We start from the raw sequence: 20,040 nt of genomic DNA on the forward strand, positions 1-20,040 counted from the left end.
TCCTGGCTGAGGTCCAGGCAGCTGTGTCAGGGAGGGTCACATGGCACAGGCCAGGAAGCCCCTGCCCATGGGGCTAGCATTTACCATCCACGAACGCGCTCCCTTTCAGGGTGCCTGATAGTGGTGAGGGTCAGATCGGGGATGATGGAAGTCATGGCCAGGGCAGGAGGTAAAGAGGATGCATGGCCTCCTGGCCTCGGAGAGTTTGCAAAGTGCCCTCGGATCTGACACGGGCTGGCGAGCAGAGCACACGGTCACTGCGCTTGGTGGCTCCTACCTGTGGGGGCTCCTCGCCGCTGGACCAGAGACAGCTTTCTGGGGGGCCTTCTGCTGCTCACTGATATCATAGAATGTTGAGTATCATACTTTCCTACCTCGCTTTTATTTGCGCGGGTTTAAATGCGCCTTAACAGAACCCGTGCAAAGGCTTGCCAACTGTCTGGCTGCACCGGATGAGTAGAGCATCTTCCTTGGTGGCAGGTGGGTGCGAGGAGGAGGGGGCTGGGCTTTTCTCCGGACAGGTGTTTGCCCAGAAGACCATCATCCCTGGACTACGTTAGGAGGAAGTGGCACCGCTCCGAGGTACGGGAAGAAGGGTTATAAAGGGGGGAGTCCACCACACATGGTCTTGAAGAAGCTTTTATAAAAGGCAAAGGCATCTTTGCCGGACGTTGTTGCAAAGGAGTAGAAACAAGCAGACGAAAACATCCCAAAGGGTAACCACTAGCGTTCCTGCTTCTTGCAACATTCATCCCAGGCTTCTAGCTCAGCCCGCCCCAGGCCAGGTGATCGGCCGCCACATCCCCTGCGACTGAAGCACCTGCTCCTCCATGAACTTGCCAAGAGCTGAGCGCCTTCGCTCCACACCGCAGCGCAGCCTCCGGGACTCCGATGGGGAAGACGGTAAAATCGATGTCCTGGGAGAGGAGGAAGATGAAGACGAGGTGGAAGACGAGGAGGAGGAGGCGAGCCAGCAGTTCCTAGAGCAGTCGCTCCAGCCGGGGCTGCAGGTGGCCCGGTGGGGCGGGGTTGCGCTTCCCCGAGAGCACATCGAGGGCGGCGGCGGCCCGAGCGACCCCTCAGAGTTTGGCACCAAGTTCAGGGCACCCCCAAGGTCTGCGGCGGCCTCTGAAGATGCCCGGCAGCCGGCAAAGCCTCCCTACTCGTACATCGCGCTCATCACCATGGCCATCCTGCAAAACCCGCACAAGCGCCTCACGCTCAGCGGCATCTGCGCCTTCATTAGTGGCCGCTTCCCCTACTACCGCCGCAAGTTCCCCGCCTGGCAGAACAGCATCCGCCACAACCTCTCGCTGAACGACTGCTTCGTTAAGATCCCCCGCGAGCCGGGCCACCCAGGCAAGGGCAACTACTGGAGCCTGGACCCCGCCTCGCAGGACATGTTCGACAATGGCAGCTTTCTCCGGCGTAGGAAGCGTTTCAAGCGCCACCAACTGACCCCGGGAGCCCACCTGCCCCACCCCTTCCCTCTATCTGCTGCACACGCCGCCCTGCACAACCCCCGCCCAGGCCCTCTGCTTGGGGCCCCTGCCCCGCCGCAGCCAGTCCCTGGGGCCTACCCCAACACCGCCCCCGGGAGACGCCCTTACGCTCTGCTGCACCCGCATCCTCTTCGCTACCTACTGCTCTCGGCCCCCGTCTATGCCGGGGCACCGAAGAAAGCAGAAGGCGCGGACCTGGCGACCCCGGCACCCTTCCCGTGCTGCAGCCCTCACTTGGTCCTCAGCCTTGGGAGGAGGGCAAGGGTCTGGCGTCGCCACCGGGAGGCGGATGCATCTCTTTCAGCATTGAGAGTATTATGCAAGGGGTCAGGGGAGTGGGTACAGGGGCTGCGCAGAGTTTGTCCCCGACCGTGTGGAGCTACTGCCACCTGCTCCAGCTACCATCAAGCCTGTTGCATCCCCAGGCCGCTTCCCCTTTGCTGCAAGTGTCCGCCGCCGCCGCTGCTCGTACAATTTTGCAGCAATAGCAGCAGCATCAGGAGGAGGACTGCGCCAACGGCTGCGCTCCCACCAAGGGCGCGGTGCTGGGCGGGCACCTGTCGGCCGCGTCGGCGCTGCTGAGGTATCAGGCAGTGGCAGAGGGCTCTAGGCTGACATCGCTGGCTGCCCCTTTGGGCGGAGAGGGGACCTCACCAGTTTTTTTAGTATCGCCCACGCCCAGTTCCCTGGCCAAGTCCGCAGGGCCCTCCTAGAGCCAGGTGGGAGTGGGGAGCGACCCGCAGCTGCTCACTCCACCTTGCGCGGCCCATACTGGGCGTGTGCATCTGAATCCCGCTGGAGAGCAAACACGAACCTCTGTTCGCTGCAAAATGGTTAGAAAGAAACAGCTGGATTACGTTCCTCTAAAAACCACCTGAACGTAACCTTCGCAGGGCGTCAAGTCATCTTTTCTTGCCTTCGGTTGTGGCTTCTATGGCTTTCCCGATTTGCACATTTCCTGGGGTACTATGAACGTGAGTGGGGTATTTTGTTCTGGCATTAAAAGAAAAACAAGCAAGCAAACAAAAACACAGCCTCCGATGCCAAACATGTTCCCCCTTCTTCACTTCCTTGGAACTGGAAGTATTATTCCTAAGTCTAGTGCAAAATGCTTCTACTCTCTGTGTCTTCCTGATGGGGATGTTTAATGTAAGTAGGATATTAATTTCAGAACATTGATTTCTTATCTGTGTGTCTGACGTGCCATCTTTAATGTTAAAATTAAGGTGTTAAAATTAAGCCTAGTTATATAGACGAAATAAAATGCTAAGTCACTACACTACATCGTTTATTTTCTATTACGTCTCATTCTTCCCTTTCTAAATGGAACTTTTTAAAACCTACATTATTTTCCCTCAAACAATTTATTTTCACAATTCATATTTATTATAGATAGCAGAAGTAATCCATTTTAATATGGCCTTTAAAAATTCCAAATATTTGAGATTGAAAATGTCCTGGCTTTTAAAATAGGAAATTTACTATTTATGAGACTTCTAAAAGAAAAGAATAGGAGGGCATGTAAATATGTTCTCCATTTATTTTTCATCACCCCCCAACAAGCTGGAAAACCATTTGAGATCAATTTGGAATGTAGTGGCCAACATGTACTCAGGGAAAATAAAAGGCTATAAATATATATATATATATATATTTTTTAAGCACTAGAATTTTCAAAACGTATTTCTTAAAAAAAAAAAAAACTCTGAAAAGACTTTGCAACTAGAAAGGTTTAAGTGTTACTCGGCGTCAGGGGACGGAGTGGGGGGAAACCAGACAAGAACGCCCATCATGAATTGCTCCCCACAAAGAAAACAAATTTCTAGGAACTTGGCCGTTTTCCCCTGTCCTGAGTGGGGTTCCCGATTCCGTGCCGCTTTGAGGGAAGCTGCTCTGTGAATGTGAGAAAGTTTTTCCCCCAGCCCCCATCTACTCCCCACCCCCAGCTATGAATTTCTTATTTCAGGAGGGAGGACAAACATGGAGACACACATTTTTACAGTAGTCTAATTGGCCGATTTTTCTCCGGCTTCTCTTCTCCATCCCGTCTCTTGGAATTTCTTGGCATGCCCTACCTGAGATCCCCTACGGGAGATTTCCTCTTGGCTCCTGCGGTTCTGAGGACGTTCTGAAAAGTTCCCAAGCCCCACCTTTGGTAGCTGCCCAGACCCCAGCTTCCAATTCTTCCCTCTTCTTTGCACGGGTAGCCGTCAGCCCCATAGCACCACCAGCGTCCAAAATAGACCACTTTTAGCAAATCCGGCAGGGCTGGGGCAGTCTAAGAGTTTGGAAACAAACTGAGAATAGAGGGGTCCTATTTCATGCCAGGTTCTCGCTGGTTTACGTTCCAACTCCCCTCTGTCCGTTGTGCGAAAACGTCTCCAGGCCGACCTTCACTCATTTATTGTCAACAAACGTCCTGGGAGAGCGGCTACAGCCGGCCGCTGAACCCAGAAGGGACTTTCTCTAGGCTTTCTTGGCACCCTCCCAATTATCTTCCTTCTCTTGCCCGAGGGCAGACCAACACAGCTACGAACATGGGTGACTGAGGGTCAGACCCCTTCCCGGAACCGCCTCCAAGCTCCTAATTTTTGCCTAATGTTAAACCATATCCAAAGATGAATATTTAAACCATCAATTCAGTGGCGGAGTAAATTAAACGTTATTCTCCGATCAAACAGGAGCTTCGGGTCCACCTGTTTGGAAGCACCCAGGCGGCTTGGAGAGGTCCGGCCTTCGGGTGCGACCCGCAGGGGTTGCCTTGCCCGGCTCGCGGAACGGACGTTTACCTGTCGCAGCTACGAACCCACCAACGACACCAAGCACTCGCCGGGCAGACCAGGCCTCGTGGAGGCGCCCCAGCCCCCCCACCCCCCCGCAACGACGCGTCCCAGAGGTGCGTAGTGCTTGGCGCGGTGACCAGACCTGGCCGCCTTCCTGACTGCACAGAGCGAGAGGCCACACTCTGGATCCCAGGCCGGGTCCCTGCGGTTCTGGGAGGGAGGTCCCGGACGCCTCCCAGATCTCGGGCTTCCGTAACCCTGAGGCTGGGTTTTAAAATCACGGCTCTTCCAAGTTACACGAAGAGTCTATGGTCAAGGGTCAGGGGTGGTCTTCGACCCTCGGGATCGTCTTCTTGAGAAATGGCTGAGAGCTAAGCCTAGAGCTGCCCAGGGAAGGAAGCCAAAGAGCTGGAGCCGAGCGCGAAGGGCTGGGAGGCGCGGGGAGGCCCCTTACCCCTGACCCCCCCCATACTGTCCTGCCCGCTAATAACGCTGATAATAGTAACAGTATCGGCCAACTGTTTCCCCCCTGCTCCTGGTCTGCCAGGCACCGGATCCTCCTTCAGCACTCCCAGCACTCACTGAAGAAGACACTATGGAATTCTCCGTTTTCCAGACTAGAAATAAGGAACTCGGGGAAATTAAGAAACTCGCCCGACGACCCTCAGGCAGTAGCACCTGGCCAGGTTTGCTTTCTGAACCACTAACTCCACTCGCGCGCGCCACCTTTCCTGCCTGGGCCTCTTGCGGGTCGCAGGGGTGGAAGCCTGACCTGGGCCAGGGCCCGGATTTCTTCCTCCTGGCCTCTGTGCCACCGCCCCCGGTGCCAGGAAGCGCTTTTCTCTCGCCGAGACCCAGACGCGCCGAAAGACTCGCGCGGTCCGTTCCCCGCCCCACGCCCTGGGCTGTGCGTGTTCTTGTCGCGCGGTCCGTTCCCCGCCCCACGCCCTGGGCTGTGCGTGTTCTTGTCGCGCGGTCCGTTCCCCTCCCCACGCCCTGGGCTGTGCGTTTTCTTGTCGCGCGGTCCGTTCCCCGCCCCACGCCCTGGGCTGTGCGTTTTCTTGTCGCGCGGTCCGTTCCCCGCCCCACGCCCTGGGCTGTGCGTTTTCTTGTCGCGCGGTCCGTTCCCCTCCCCACGCCCTGGGCTGTGCGTGTTCTTGTCGCGCGGTCCGTTCCCCTCCCCACGCCCTGGGCTGTGCGTTTTCTTGTCGCGCGGTCCGTTCCCCTCCCCACGCCCTGGGCTGTGCGTTTTCTTGTCGCGCGGTCCGTTCCCCTCCCCACGCCCTGGGCTGTGCGTTTTCTTGTCGCGCGGTCAGTTCCCCGCCCCACGCCCTGGGCTGTGCGTTTCTTGCCAGCCTCTGCCGAGTGCGGGCAACGGCGCCGCCAGACTCCCCCAGACCGCGCTCCGGCTCACGCCTGACCAGAGCACCCTGCTTCACAGGGGGGCGTTCTGCGCGTCCTTCCTCCCTGGTGTGATTTTCGTTCTTTTTCCTCTCGTGGTCCCCAAGAACCCAGGCACCCCTCGACGTCGGTGCCGGCGGTACCGGGAATCCCTCCCCCGGACTCCCTGCGGGCCCGAAGCCACCTTCTAATCCCAGCCGCCTTCTCCGGGCGGCGGAGGTGGGCAGCTCCGGGCTCCGCGCCGCCCCGCGAAGCCGGAATCTCTCTTCGGAGTCTCGCTGCAGCTCTCCACTTCGTCGCCCCGCACTGGATCCTGGTAGCGTGAACCTTGCCCGGGACGCGGGCTGCGCTGGCCTGGGGGGAAGGTCCAAGAGACGAGGGGGCCGGGACGCGGGGCTGTCGCAACGACTGGCCCTCTGCGAACCCTCGGGCCGGCAGGCTCGGGACTAGCGGGGTGGGAGTGGAGGCGGTGGCCGCTGGAGAGTAGAGAGAACGTCCGGGAACCGGTGGACTAGGGGTCCCCGGCGGCCGGCCGAGGGTCGCAAGCAGAGGGGACTGTCGGTTGCCAGCAAGTCCCGAGCAGATGCCTTCTGGCAGGGCAGTCACATCCTACAGTGCCGATTCTGTGGACATTGAGTATCCAAAATGAATAAAATCTGTTTATACATTGGAAGGTAGCTTATGATTCCAAAATCTCATCTCCAGGCTGCCTAGATCACACGGCCCCGTTTCATTCATTTTTACTTAATAACGGTCGTTAGACAATTGAGAGAAACAGCAGAAACCACGAGAAAAATAATGGAATCCAACGGCGGTAAGGACTGACGAGGCTGGCGGGGAGATTTAGCAAATGGTGGCTTCTGAGAGTTTGCACCAGTCCTTCACCACGTTTTATTGGAAGTGTGGAGAGTCATGATTCTCATTCCTCCCCAGCCTTCCGGAAAAACGCTCAGAAATTTCTTTCCACATTGACACCTGATTACAGTCTAAATAGTAACCTTATTCTGATTGTTAATGTAACCTTCTCGTAATCTCTACAAAAATACTTTAGTTTTTCTAGCTGCGTTTTCATGTAATCACTGAAATTATTTTTAATTGGTTTTAAGCATTCATTGATTCCATATACACCACCTGCAAAAAAGTTACATAGGTGATCGCTAACAATACTAGAATTCGCCCCATCCAAAGGAAACATTAGAGTAGAAAAAGAAAAAGGATTTGAGAATCCAGTATGAAATTCAGTTAATCATTTCTTCCCTGTTACTCAACTACCTTAACATTGTCAGGTTTACCTGAACATAAACTTCATTTTCTTAATTGTTCTTAGAACGAAGGGATATGTTTATTGAAATCAGTAATTAAGAATATTTTGGGACAGTTATGATCTACTTAGCCAGTGAAGCAGTTTCTATTCCCAAATCCAGGCAAAGAGAACAATAAGATTAAACGTAGCCTAAGAGATTTCCTTTTTGTCAAATAATGTGATTTTGCTATGTATAGAGGAGATGTCTATATGTAAGGGCATATTTATGACCAGTAGTTCCTAAAATTAAGGGGACTATTATTGTGTTACTCAAGGTATCAGTTGTATAGGATGCATTATGTCATATTTCAAACAATGTTTATAAAGAGATTAGTATAATTAACCTGTATGTACTTCTCCTCTGGGCCAACCTTGTGTCTTCTTTATCTGCTGACAGTCCCCTCCCCACTGAATTATTTTGAATCAAATCCCAGATAGTCTATCATTGTATTGTATTTTTGAATATTTCTCTAAAAGATAATAATTCCATCAATGAGACTGGGTGCAGTGGCTCCTCCCTATAATCCCAGCTCTTTGGGAGGCAGAGGTTGGAGGATCACTTTAGGCCAGGAGTTCAAGACCACCCTGAGCAACATAGCAAGACCCCATTTATAAAAAAGAAGATTCCCATCAATGTAACCACAATACCATTATCACACCTAAATAATCCATTAATAGCATCGGTTTATCCAGGCAATATTTAACTATCTTCAATTGTGTAAAAACTTTTTGTTTAGTTGGTCGGTTTGAATCAGAATGCTAATAAGGGTTACGTATTGTGTTTGGTTGATATGGGCTATTATATCTCTTTTAGATTTCCTCAATCCTCTTTTTTTGTTTCCCTTGCATTTTTTATGGGAGAAACTGAACTGTTTGTTCTGAAGAAGTTGACATTCTGGACTTTGTAGCTGCAGGTAATAGTTTTTTGGCAAGATATTCCCAGGGATAAGGTCGTTTATTCAGACTTTTGAATATTGGCAAATAATAATATTGTTTGTAGAGGGAGAAGGATTAGTCAAGATATTTTGAAGAATCAACTATTGGAAAAACAAATTTTTATCAGAGTAAGCATGGATCTGGTAAAGATTATGTGAAATTTTCCTAAATGCAAATACAATCTAAAATTGTAATGTCTTACAATTAAAAAATAGATTATTTTCCATATATTTATAGAAATATAAATGATCAATCAACTATTTCATTGACAATTTTAAATCTAGTTTTATCTTGAGGAGAATAAAGTTTTTTATATCTTTAGTATTTTAGTTGAAGATCCAAAGACATTTTTGTTAAAACTTTAGGTTTTATATTGTTTTGTGTTTTAAAACATAAAATCTAAAATGTGGTAATATCCATGAGGTGCAGATAAAGTAATAGCACAAATTCTATGTTCATGAAAATTCATTTTAGGATAACTTAATTAAAAGGACTCAGGATTTGAATGATATTAGATTAGACAGAAAAAAGTTCACTTGAGTGTAAGACATAAGTAATAAAAACCAAAGGTAGCTAACTTTTTTAGGCTTCTTCTTTCTTTAAAGAGTATGCATATGAAATAAAATTTCCATGTCCATGTCCAATTTTCCATGGTACATAGGGCTTCTATAATTTCATCTATTTCATCCTGCAGTTATTTTCACGGGTTTCTGTGTCCACCACTATCTGGAATCTCTGAGATGGTGAAAACGAAATCTTATTCTTCTTTATATTTCAAACAATTCCTAGCACATTATCAAAAATACCTGATAAAATTTATTGTGTCTGTAATACTGGTAAGCATGTAAAAGGGTGGTAAATATATAGGCTTTAAGTTTAGATAGATCTAAATATTATTAAAATTACCAAATTATTGTTTTTAAAAAGTATTAGTTTCCTAGGACAAATAGAGATTTTTAGATAAGGCTGGATTTGTAATACTTTAAGCAACAGGTCACAGTGCTTAAGTATTTAATGCCGATTTGGCAAGCAGCTGATGTTTTACATAATGCTGTCGGGTATTTTATATTTGCGTGTATTTTCTGATGCACTGGATCCAGCACTTCATGTCACGTCATATATCTGTTTATAATGTATACAAATGTATTTTCATATATATTTGATGTTTGATGGCTTTGAAACTTTAATCTTGAAATAGATTTTAAATTTTTATTAAAACTATTTAAATAACTACCGTAAGGAAAGAGCTCTTATTAGTTGAAAGAAAATGTAGATTCATGTTTCCTTGGAGACTAGTCTAGTTTCCAAGGATAGACGGCAGTGGGGAGTTGGGTATCTAGATGGAATTTCTGTTGGTTTGGATTCCAGCTTTGCTGCTTACCAGCTTTGTGACCTCAGGCAAACAACTTAACCTCTCCAAGCCTCAATTTCCCCATCTATATAATGGTGATATTTATAAGTTTCACCTTATAGGGCCATGGTGGGGATCCCATGAAATAGTGAATGTGAAGTGCTTAGCACAGTGCCTGGCACATACTCAATGCTCTATGCATGTCAGCTAGTACTTAATGATGCTAATAAACATGTTATGTCCCGAAGCACGGGTGGGATCTTGCCTGACGTCCTTCTCTCTGCGTCCTGGTCAGTCTTCACATGGTGGGCATCCTTTATTTCTGGTCACACACGGGTAGTACACAGAGCATGCTGTTTCTTTCCTGCCAGAAGGTTCCTGCTGCAGCTCTCCTGCTAGTTTAGCTTAGCCTTCTGGTTTGAGGGATGAGTCACATGTACCATCACTTCCCAGGACTAACAGGACCTTTTAGGAAAGCTATCCCTGCTTACACAGAGAATTGCCCTTGCCTAACACTGAAGCCTGGCAGAGTAACATGAAATAACCACAGCAATTCTAAAATTAGAATTAGCATGCCTAGAATAACAGGTATAACCTTCTCTTGTACTTTATCACTTGCTTCATTTCTGCTCAGCCTAATTTTCACTTGATGTGTAGATTTATTTTTTGTTCACCCATCCAGAAAATGTTGACTGAGGAATTACTCTGTGTTAGGTGCTCTTGTAGGAGCAAGGGATACAATGATGATCAAGGCAGATGCAGCCGTTACCTTCAGGTTGTGGAGTCCGGATACAGACTGGAGGCAGGCAGCTGTAAGATGTGCCACAAATGCTGCGCTGGATCAGCCAATGGTATTAGGAGAGCAGGTAAGGAAGGGTGGGGACGGCAGTGGACAACCTGGAGGAAGAGGCACCTAAGCAGAGTCCGGAAGGCTGAGGAGGAGTCAGCAGGTGAAAGAGAGGGGAATCATGACATGCCATCTCAACTGTAGGGCACGGCTAGCTGGCTGACTTAGCTGCTGTAACACCGGATTTTTGCAAGACTCCCTGAGTATTTCTCGTGGACTTGCGAACAAATCTGAGCAAGAAAACCACGTAATTTCTTTTATGCCCTGCCCAAGAAAGCCACCTGGAGGGGCAAGGGGACCTTAGCAGAAAGAAGCTGGAGGTGGGGGGAGAGCAGGGTGATATTACTCTCCATATGGTGGGGGGTGGACACCTCCCTGTCATATGGCTCGTAATATCCAGCGGGGGAGAGGGGGTTGACTTTCCCCTACGTTATTGGTAATATCACCCCCCTCTCTCCCGCTAAATATTAAGTACAATATCACAGGTGGGGTGTACACCCCCGGCGATGTGTGAAGTAATATCAACTTCTCCCCCTCTGGATGTTAGAAACAATATCACAGGGGGGTGTACACCCCCCTGCGATCCTGGGAGTAACATCATCCTCTTTCCCCCGGATATTAGGAACAATATCACGGGGAGGGGGGTGCACACCCCCTGCGATATTGAAAGTCATATCATCTTCTTTCTCCCCGGATATTAGGAACAATATCACAGAAGGTGTTTACAACTTTTGCAATGTTGGGAGTAATATCATCCTCTCTCACCCTAGATATTCAGAACAACATGACATGGGAATTGTACCCTTCTGTTTATTGAGAGTAATATCATCCTCTCCCTTTCTGTATATTAGAAACAATATCACAGAGGGCTGTGTACACCCCCAGGAATGTTTTGAGTAATATTATCCTCTCTCTGCCCGGATATTTGGAACAATATGACAGGAGTTGTGTACACCCACTGTGATATTCGGTTTAATATCAACTTCTATCCCCTGGATATTGGGAGTAATATCTATCTTTAGCCCCTGGATACTAGGGACAATATCACAGGAGGGGTGTATACACACGGCGCTATTGGGAGTAATATCATTTTCTCCACCCCTTGACATTAGGTACAATATAACAGTGGGGACGTGTACCCCCTGGGATATTGGGAGTAATATTAATCTCTTCCCCTGTAGATGTTAGGAACAATATCACAGAAGGGGTGTATACCCCCAGCAGATATTGGGAGTAATATCATCCTCTCCCAAAATGGAGATTAGGAACAATATCACAGGAAAGGTGTACACCTCTTCTGATATTTGTGGTAATATCATCTCCTCCCCTCATTGATATTAGGAACGATATCACAAGGTGTGTACAGCCCCTGCGATATTGGGAGTAATATTATTCTCTCTTCCCCTGGATATTAGAAATAATATCACAGGCGGAGTGTACAGCCAACCCCCTGTGATATTGGGGGTAATGTCATCCTCTTTTAACCTGGATATTAGGAACAATATCACAGGGGGCTTGGACACTTCTTTCGATACTGGGAGTAATATCATCCTCTCCACAAGTAAATAGTAGGAAAAATATCAAAGGTGTGTACACCGCTTGTGATATTGGGAGTAATATCATCCTACCTCACCTGGATATTAGAAAAAATATCGGGGGGCATTTACACCACCTGCGATATTGGGAATAATATAATTTTCTACCCCAGTGGATGTTTAGAACAATATCACAGGGGCAGTGTACACCCTCTGAGATATTGCGAGTAATATCGTTCTCACCCCGCCGCCCCCACCCCAGATATTAGGAACAATATAACAGGCAGATTATACACCTGCTGCAACATTGAAAGTAATATCATCCTTTTCCCCCTGGATATTAGGAACAATATCTTATGGGGGGTTTACAGCCCATTCCATTTTGGGAGTAATATCAACTTCTTCATTGCTGGAAATAAGAAACAATATAGCAGTTCTGGTGTACACACCCTGTGATATGGGCAGTAATATCATAGACTCTCCCCCGGCATACTAGGAACAGTATCAAAAAGGGGTGTATACCCACAGCGATTTTGGGATTAATATCATACTCTCCCCCCTGGATATTAGGAACCATATCAAAGAAGGAGTGTCTACCCCTTGCGATAGTGACAGTAATATCATCCTCTCCCTCCCTGGATATTAAGAACAATACCACAGAATTGGTGTAAACCCACTACGATCATGGGAGTAACGTCATCCTCTAACCCCTGGATATGAAAAACAATATCACAGAGGAGGTGTACACCCCTCGCGATATGGCCAGTAATATCATCGTCTCCTCCACTGCGTATTAGGAACAATATCAAAAGGGGTGTGTACACCTCCTGCGCTATTGGGAGTAATGTCATTCTCTTTTCCCCTGAATATGAGGAATAATATCACTGATGGGGTGTACAACTCCTACGATATAGGCAGTAATATCATCCTCTCCCAACCTGGATATTAGGAACAAAATAACAGGACATGTACACCCCCTGCGATACTGGGAATAATATCATCCTCTCTCCCACTCAATATTAGAAACCGTATCCCAGGAAGAGTGTAAACCCTCTGAGATATTGAGAGTAATATCATCCACTCCCTACCTAAATATTAAAAACAATGTCACGGGAGGGGTGTACACCCCTACAATATTGGGAGTAATATCATCCTCTCCCTCCCTAGTTATTAGAAACAATATAAAAGGGGTCACATACACCCCCTGTGATATTGGGAGTAATATCATTCTAATCCCCCCTGGATATTAGGAAGAATATTATAGAGGGGATGTACACCCCTTGACATATTGTGAGTCATATCATTTATCTTCCCTTGGACGTTAGGGACAACATCACGGGGCGGGGGGTGTCCCCTGTTATATTGAAATTATTATCATCCTCTCCCAAACTGAATATTAAAAACAACGTCACGGGGGTGTTGTGACCCCAGCAATATGGACAGTGCTATCATTGTCTCCCTCTCTAAATATTAAGAACAGTATCACAAGAGGGGTGTACCCCCCCTGCGATATGGCCAGTAATATCATCGTCTCTACCTTTGGATACTAGGAACAACATCACAGAGGGTGTGTACACCCCCTGCGATATTGGGCATAATGTTAGCCTCTCTTCCCCTGGATATGAGGAACAATATCCCTGGTCGGGGGAGGTGGAGTACATTAAGAACAATATCTGAAGGAGGTGGGTGTACACCCCGTGAGATATTGGGTGTAGTATCATCCTCTCTTTCCTAGGATATTAAGAACAATATCACAGGAGGGGTGTACAGCCCCTGCGATATTGTGAATAATATCACCCTACCCCCCTCTCGATATAAGGAACAATATCCCGGGGTGGCTGTACATCCCCTGCGATATTGGGCGTAATGTCATCATCTCCCAACGTGGATATTGGGAATAATGTCACAGGGGGGTGTACACCTTCTTCGATATTGGGAGTAGTATCGTCCTCTCCCCTCGGGATTGTAGGCAAAATATGGAAGGGGTTTTACAACTCATGCGATATGGGCAGTAATATCATCCTCTCTCCACCTAGATATTAGGAACTATATCACAGGCGGCTGTACACTTGTTACGATATTGGGAGTAATATCATCCTCTCCCATCACGGATATTAAGAACAATATTACCAAAGAGGTGTACACCCCCTGCGATATTGACAGTAATATTTGGCTCTCCCCTTCGGGTTATTAGGAACAATGTCGCAGGAGGTGTGCACAACCCCTGCGATATTGGGAGTCATATCATCTTCTCCCCCTGAATATAAGAAACAATATCACAGTGGGTGCGTACAGCCGCTGCGACGTTGCCACCAGTATCATCCTCTCCCTCCCAGGATATAAGGAACAATGTCACAAGGGGGGGCACACCCCCTGCGATATTGGGGGTAATATCTTCCTCTGCCCCGCTGGCTATTAGGAACAATGTCACAGAAGGGGTGTCCACTCCCTGCTATATTGGGAGTGAGATCTTCCTCTCCATCCCTGAATATTAGGAACAATATCCCTAGGGAGTGTACACCTCCTGCAATAGTGAGACTAAGATCATCCTCTCGCCCCCTGGATATTAGGATCAATATCATAGGGGTGGTGTACACCCCCTGCGAAATTGGAAGAAATATCATCCTCTCCACCTTTGGACGTTAGGGACAGCATCACGGGGGAGGTCTACGCCCCCTGCGATATTGGGAGTCATATCATCCGCTCCCACCCAGGACATTAGGAACAAGATGACTGAACGGAGGTACACCCGCAGCGATATTTTCAATCATGTCATCCTCTACGCCCTGGCAATTAGAAGAAACATCATAGAGGGGTGTACACTTTCAGCGACATCGGGAGTAATATCCTCTCCCCCACAGATATCGGGAACAGTTATATTAATTATTAATATTAATAAATATATTAATTAATAGTAATCATCGATATTAATAATTGCAATAGAGATAGTAAAAGTTAATAAGGATTAAAAATATTAACAATTACTATTAATAATAACAATATCACTATTAATAATAAAATAATGATATTAATCAATGTTACATAAATCAGTCATAAGTGATGTTGGTAATAAAACAATATTAAGATTAATAACTAATATTGAAAAATGACATTAATACAGATAATTTTAATCATGCAATCATACATTTAAAGTAATCATTAATGATTAATAACGTTATACTATTAATTAATATTACCATTGATAATTATTAAGACTGATGTTTAACAATTAATATTATTAAGATTGATGCTTAATAATTAATCGTATTATTTCTCCTAATACCGCAGGGGGTGTACACCTACCCGAGATATTGTTCCTAATATCCAGGGATGGAGAGCATGATATTAGTTTTAATATCTCAGTAGGTGTACACTCACCCTGTGACACTGATCCTAATATCCAGGGAGTAGAGTATGACATGACTCCCAACATAGCAATGAATGTACAGCCACCCGGTGATATTGCTCCTAATATTCACGGAAGAAGCGTAGGATATTACTTCCAAAATCGCAGGGAGTGTACACCTCTTCTGTGACATTGTTCCTGGTATCCCGAGGGGGAGAGGATGATAATAATTCCAGTATCGCAGGCTGTGATCACCCACCCTGTGATATTGTTATTAACATCCTGAAAGGGAGAGGATGATATTACTCCCCGTAATAGATAGATATTACTCCCCATAACAGAGCAGGAGGTGTACACCCACCCCGTGATATTGTTCCTAATATTCAGAGGCCAAGAGGTCGATATTACTCCCAATATGGCAGGAAGTGTACACCCCCGTGTGAGATGGTCCTTAATAATATTCCAAGGTGGAGGGGGAGATATTACTCCCAATATCGCAGAAAGTGTACCCCCCCAGGGATATTGTTCTCATGATCCTGGAGGGAAGAGGATGATGTCACTTTAAATATCACAGAAGGTGTGCACGCCCCCACTGATATCGGTTCTAATTTCCACGTGGGAGAGGAGGATGTGACGCCCAATCACACCTGCAGTAGAAACACAGCTATGATACTGTTCTTAATATTCAGGGAGGAAGACAATGATATTACTCCCAAAACAGACGGCTGTACACCCTCTGCACACCGAGGGTGTACCCCCATCTGTGAAATAGTTTATAATTTCCAGAGGGGGAGATGATATCATTCCGAATACCGTAAACAGGCTGTGAGTCCACCGCGGATCCTAAAAACCAGGGAGGGAAGAGGGGCTGGCAATTACTCCCCGCATCGCGGGGGGTGTCTCACCCCCTTGCGATGGGGGTCCTAAGAGCCAGTGGGGGATGAGGGGCTGGCTCTCAGTCACTGCCTTGCGGGTGGTCCTTCCCCCCGCTGCGATGGGGGTCCTAAGAGCCAGGGGGGGAAGAGGGGCTGGCTCTTACACCCCGCATCAAGGGGGATCCCGGCGATGGGGGTCCTAAGAGCCACGGGGGAAGAGGGGCTGCCTCTCAGTCCCCACCTTGCGGGGGGTGCCTCCTCCCCCTGCGATGGGGGTCCTAAGAGCCAGGGGGGGAAAGGAGCTGGCTGTCAGTCCCTGTCTCGCTGGGGTGCCTCCCCGCTCCGGGATGGGGGTCCTAAGAGCCAGTGGGGGATGAGGGGCTGGTTCTCAGTCCCAGCCTCGCGGGGGTGCCTCCCCCCCAGGCAATGGGGATCCAGAGAGCCAGGGGGGTAAGAGGGGCAGGCTCTCATTCCCCGCCTCGCGGGGGGTGGCTACCTCCCCTGCGATGGGGGTCCATAGAGCAAGGAAGGGAAGAGGGGCTGGCTCTCAGTCCCCACCTCGCCAGGGGTGCCTCTCCCCCCCTGCGATAGGTGTCCTAATAGCCAGGGGGGAAGAGGGGCTGGCTCTCAGTCCGCGGCTCACGGGGGATGCCTCCCCGTGCTGCAATGGGGGTCCTAAAAGCCAGGGGGTGAAGAGGGGCTGGCTCTCAGTCCCTGCCTCGCGGGTGGTCCTTCCCCCCGCTGCGATGGGGGTCCTAAGAGCAAGGGGGGGAAGTGGGGCTGGCTCTCTGTCCCCGCCTCGCGGGGAGTGCCTTGCACCCTTGCGATGGGGGTCCTAAGAGCCAGGGGGGGAAGCGGGGCTGGCTCTCAGTCACCACAGCATGGGGGACTTTCTGTTCTGGTTTTGCCCAAGAGTAAGCTTATTTGCATCTGGTTCTAGCAGGGCAGTTGCTGCGAAGGCCCTCAAAAAGGGGGGCCATCCTTTAGAAACCCTGTCTAGCTGTTTAGAGAGGCAGGCCACCGGTCTCAGCCAGGGCCCCACAGTTTGGGTTTAAAGTCCAGCTGCCATCTTTTCTCTGACGCATACCGTGGAAAAGGCTTTGTGAGATCCGCTAGCCCCTGGGCTAGGGCTTTCAGAAGTTTTTCCTTTAAGTCATGAAAGACTTGCTGTTGTTGGAATCCCCATTCCAAATGTTCCCGGTCCCCGCCCCCTTTGTGACATCATACAAAGGCGTGGCTAATACTGCAAAGTTGGGCTCCGCAGTCTACAAAACCCCACAGCTCCTAGGAATTCTCTCACCAGCCTTCTGCCCTTAGGCTCCGGAAGATTGCAAATGACCTGCTTTCTTTCGGATCCCGGGCTGCTTTCGGACACCTGTCGGCAGATCTGAGTTTTCTTCTTGGACACCTAATACCTACAGCCCTCCAGGTCGGTCCTAAGGGTCTTAGAACCCTCGATGGGGGTCATAAGCCAGGGGGGGAAGAGGGACTGGCTCTCAGTCCCCGCCTCGCGGGGTGTGCCTCCCCCGTGTGATGGGGATCCTCAGAGTTGGGCGAGGAAGAAGGGCTGGCTCTCAGTCCCCGCCACGAGGGGGTGCCTCCCCCCCTGCGATGGGGGTCCCAAGAGCCAGGGGGGGAAGAGCGGCTGGCTCTAAGTCCGCGCCTCGCCAGGGGTGCATCCCCCCACTGCGATGGGGGTCCTAAGAGCCAGGGGGGAAGAGGGGCTGGCTCAGTCCCCGCCTCGCGGGGGGTGGCTCGCTCCGCTGAGATGGCCATCCTAAGAGCCAGGGGAGAAAGAGGGGGAGAGGATGATAATTTCAGCATCGCAGGCTGTGTTCACCCAGCCTGTTAAATTGTTATTAGTATCCTGAAAGGGAGAGGATGATATTACTCCCCATAACAGACAGATATGACTCCCCATCGTAGAGCACGAGGTGTACACCTGCCCTGTGATTTTCTTCCTCATATTCAGAGACCGAGAGGTTGATGTCACTCCCAATATCGGAGGAAGTATACAGCCCCGTGTGAGATGTTCCTTAATGATATTCCACGGCGGAGGGGGTGATATGACTACATACATGGCAGAAAGTGGAAACCCCCCAGGGATATTATTCCCACGATCCTGGAGGGAAGAAGATGATGTTACTTTCAATGTGACAGAAGGTGGATGAAGTGGTGGACTGCCCCTCCACACCTGTGAGTATTTCTAGTTGGGTGGGACGAGAGACTGAGAAAAGAAATACGACACAGAGAGAAAGTGTAAAGATACAACAGTGGGTCCAGGGGACCGGCGCTCAGCACACCAAGGACCTGCACCGGCACCAGCCTCTGAGTTCCCTCAGTTTTTATTGATTATGATTTTCATGATTTTAGCAGAAAGGAATGTAGTAGGAGAGCAGGGTGATGATAAGGAGAGAGTCAGCAGAAGACATGTGAGCAAAAGAATCCATGTCATAATTAGGTTCAAGGGAAGGTACTGTGACTGGACGTGCACGTAAGCCAGATTTGTTTCTCTCCACCCAAACATCTCAGTGGAGTAAAGAAGAACAAGGCAGTGTTACTGCAAACATGTCTGGCCTCCCGCCACAGGGCAGCTTTTCTCCTATCTCAGAGTTGAACGAATGTACAATCGGGTTTTACACCGAGACATTCAGTTCCCAGGGGCAAGCAGGAGATAGTGGCCTTCCTCCATCTCAGCTGCAAGAGGCTTTCCTCTTTTACTAACCCACCTCAGCACGGACCCATTACGGGTGTCGGGCTGGGGGACAGTCAGGTCTTTCTCATCCCATGAGGCTATATTTCAGACTATCACATGGGGAGAAAGCTTGGACAATACCCTGCTTTCAAGGGCAGAGGTCCCTGCGGCTTTCCACAGTGCATTGTGTCCCCGGTTTATTGAGACTAGAGAATGGCGATGACTTTTACCAAGTATACTGCTGGTAAACATTTTGTTAACAAGGCACGTCCTGCACAGCCCTACATCCCTTAAACTTTGATTTTATACAACACATGTTTTTGTGAGCTCCAGGTTGGGTCAAAGTGGCTGGGGCCAAGCGGCTAGGGCAAAGCTACAAATTAACAACATCTCAGCAAAGCAATTGTTTAAAGGACAGGTCTTTTTCAAAATGGAGTCCCTTATGTCTTTCCTTTCTACATGGACACAGTGACAGTCTGATCTCTCTTTCTTTTCCCTACAGGTGGACACGCCCCCACTGATATTCCTTCTAATTGCAACGTGGGAGAGGAGGATATGACACGCGATATCGCAGGGAGCAGAAACACCCCTGTGATACTGTTCTTCATATTCAGGGAGGAAGAGGATGATATTACTCCCAATACAGACGGGTGTACACCCGTCTGTGAAAGAGTTTGTAATCTCCAGAGGGGGAGATGATATTACTCACAATATGGTAAAGAGGCTGTGAGTCCACGGAGGATCCTCAGAGCCAGCGGGGGAAGAGGGGCTGGCTCTGAGACCCCGCCTCGCTGGGGGTGCCTCCCCCCACTGCGATGGGGGTCCTAAGAGCCAGTGGGGGAAGAGGGGCTGGCTCTGAGACCCCGCCTCGCGGGGGGTGCCTCCCCCACCTGCGATGGGGGTCCTATGGGCCAGTGGGGGAAGAGGGGCTGGCTCTGAGACCCCGCCTCGCTGGGGGTGCCTCCCCCCCCGCGATGGGGGTCCTAAGGGCCAGTGGGGGAAGAGGGGCTGGCTCTGAGACCCCGCCTCGCTGGGGGTGCCTCCCCCCCCTGCGATGGGGGTCCTAAGGGCCAGTGGGGGAAGAGGGGCTGGCTCTGAGAACCCGCCTCACGGGGGGTGCCTCTCCCCCCGCGATGGGGTTCCTAAGGGCCAGTGGGGGAAGAGGGGCTGGCTCTCTGTACCCGCCTTGTGGGGGGTGCCTCCCCCCCTGTGATGGGGGTCCTAAGAGCCAGGAGCAGAAGAGGGGCTGGCTCTCTATACCCGCCTCGCGGGGGGTGCCTCCCTCCCCCGTGATGGGGGTCCTAAGAGCCAGAAGGCTTAGAGGGGCTGGCTCTCTGTACCCGCCTCGCGGGGGGTGCCTCCCCCCTCCCGTGATGGGGGTCCTAAGAGCCAGAAGGCTTAGAGGGGCTGGCTCTCAGTCTCCGCCTCGTGGGGGGTGCCTCCCCCCCTGCGATGGGGGTCCTAAG

At 49.6% G+C, this 20,040-nt stretch overlaps 2 protein-coding genes across 2 annotated transcripts in view; both read left to right on the forward strand.

The window, feature by feature from the left end:
- Window positions 1-323: 323 nt before the first annotated feature.
- On the forward strand, window positions 324-2,781 carry LOC107966597 (forkhead box protein D4-like 3). Its single transcript, XM_063796115.1, has one exon. The coding sequence runs from the start codon at window positions 831-833 to the stop codon at window positions 2,082-2,084; it is 1,254 nt and encodes a 417-aa protein (XP_063652185.1). The 5' UTR covers window positions 324-830; the 3' UTR covers window positions 2,085-2,781.
- Window positions 2,782-16,193: 13,412 nt separating this feature from the next.
- Window positions 16,194-20,040, forward strand: part of LOC129137862 (putative uncharacterized protein FLJ45355) — a 38,153-nt gene continuing 34,306 nt past the window's right edge. The window contains 2 exon segments of the mRNA XM_054672005.2: window positions 16,194-16,429; window positions 19,594-19,704. Coding sequence (XP_054527980.1) covers window positions 16,306-16,429; window positions 19,594-19,704 — 235 coding nt within the window. The 5' untranslated portion in view covers window positions 16,194-16,305.

This window comes from Pan troglodytes, chromosome 17 (assembly GCF_028858775.2).
Source record: "Pan troglodytes isolate AG18354 chromosome 17, NHGRI_mPanTro3-v2.0_pri, whole genome shotgun sequence".
In the NCBI taxonomy this organism is placed as follows: Eukaryota; Metazoa; Chordata; class Mammalia; order Primates; family Hominidae; genus Pan; species Pan troglodytes.

Excerpts from the sequence above, each read along its gene's own strand:
- LOC107966597 (XM_063796115.1), top strand. The coding sequence starts at position 831 with ATGAACTTGCCAAGAGCTGAGCGCCTTCGCTCCACACCGCAGCGCAGC.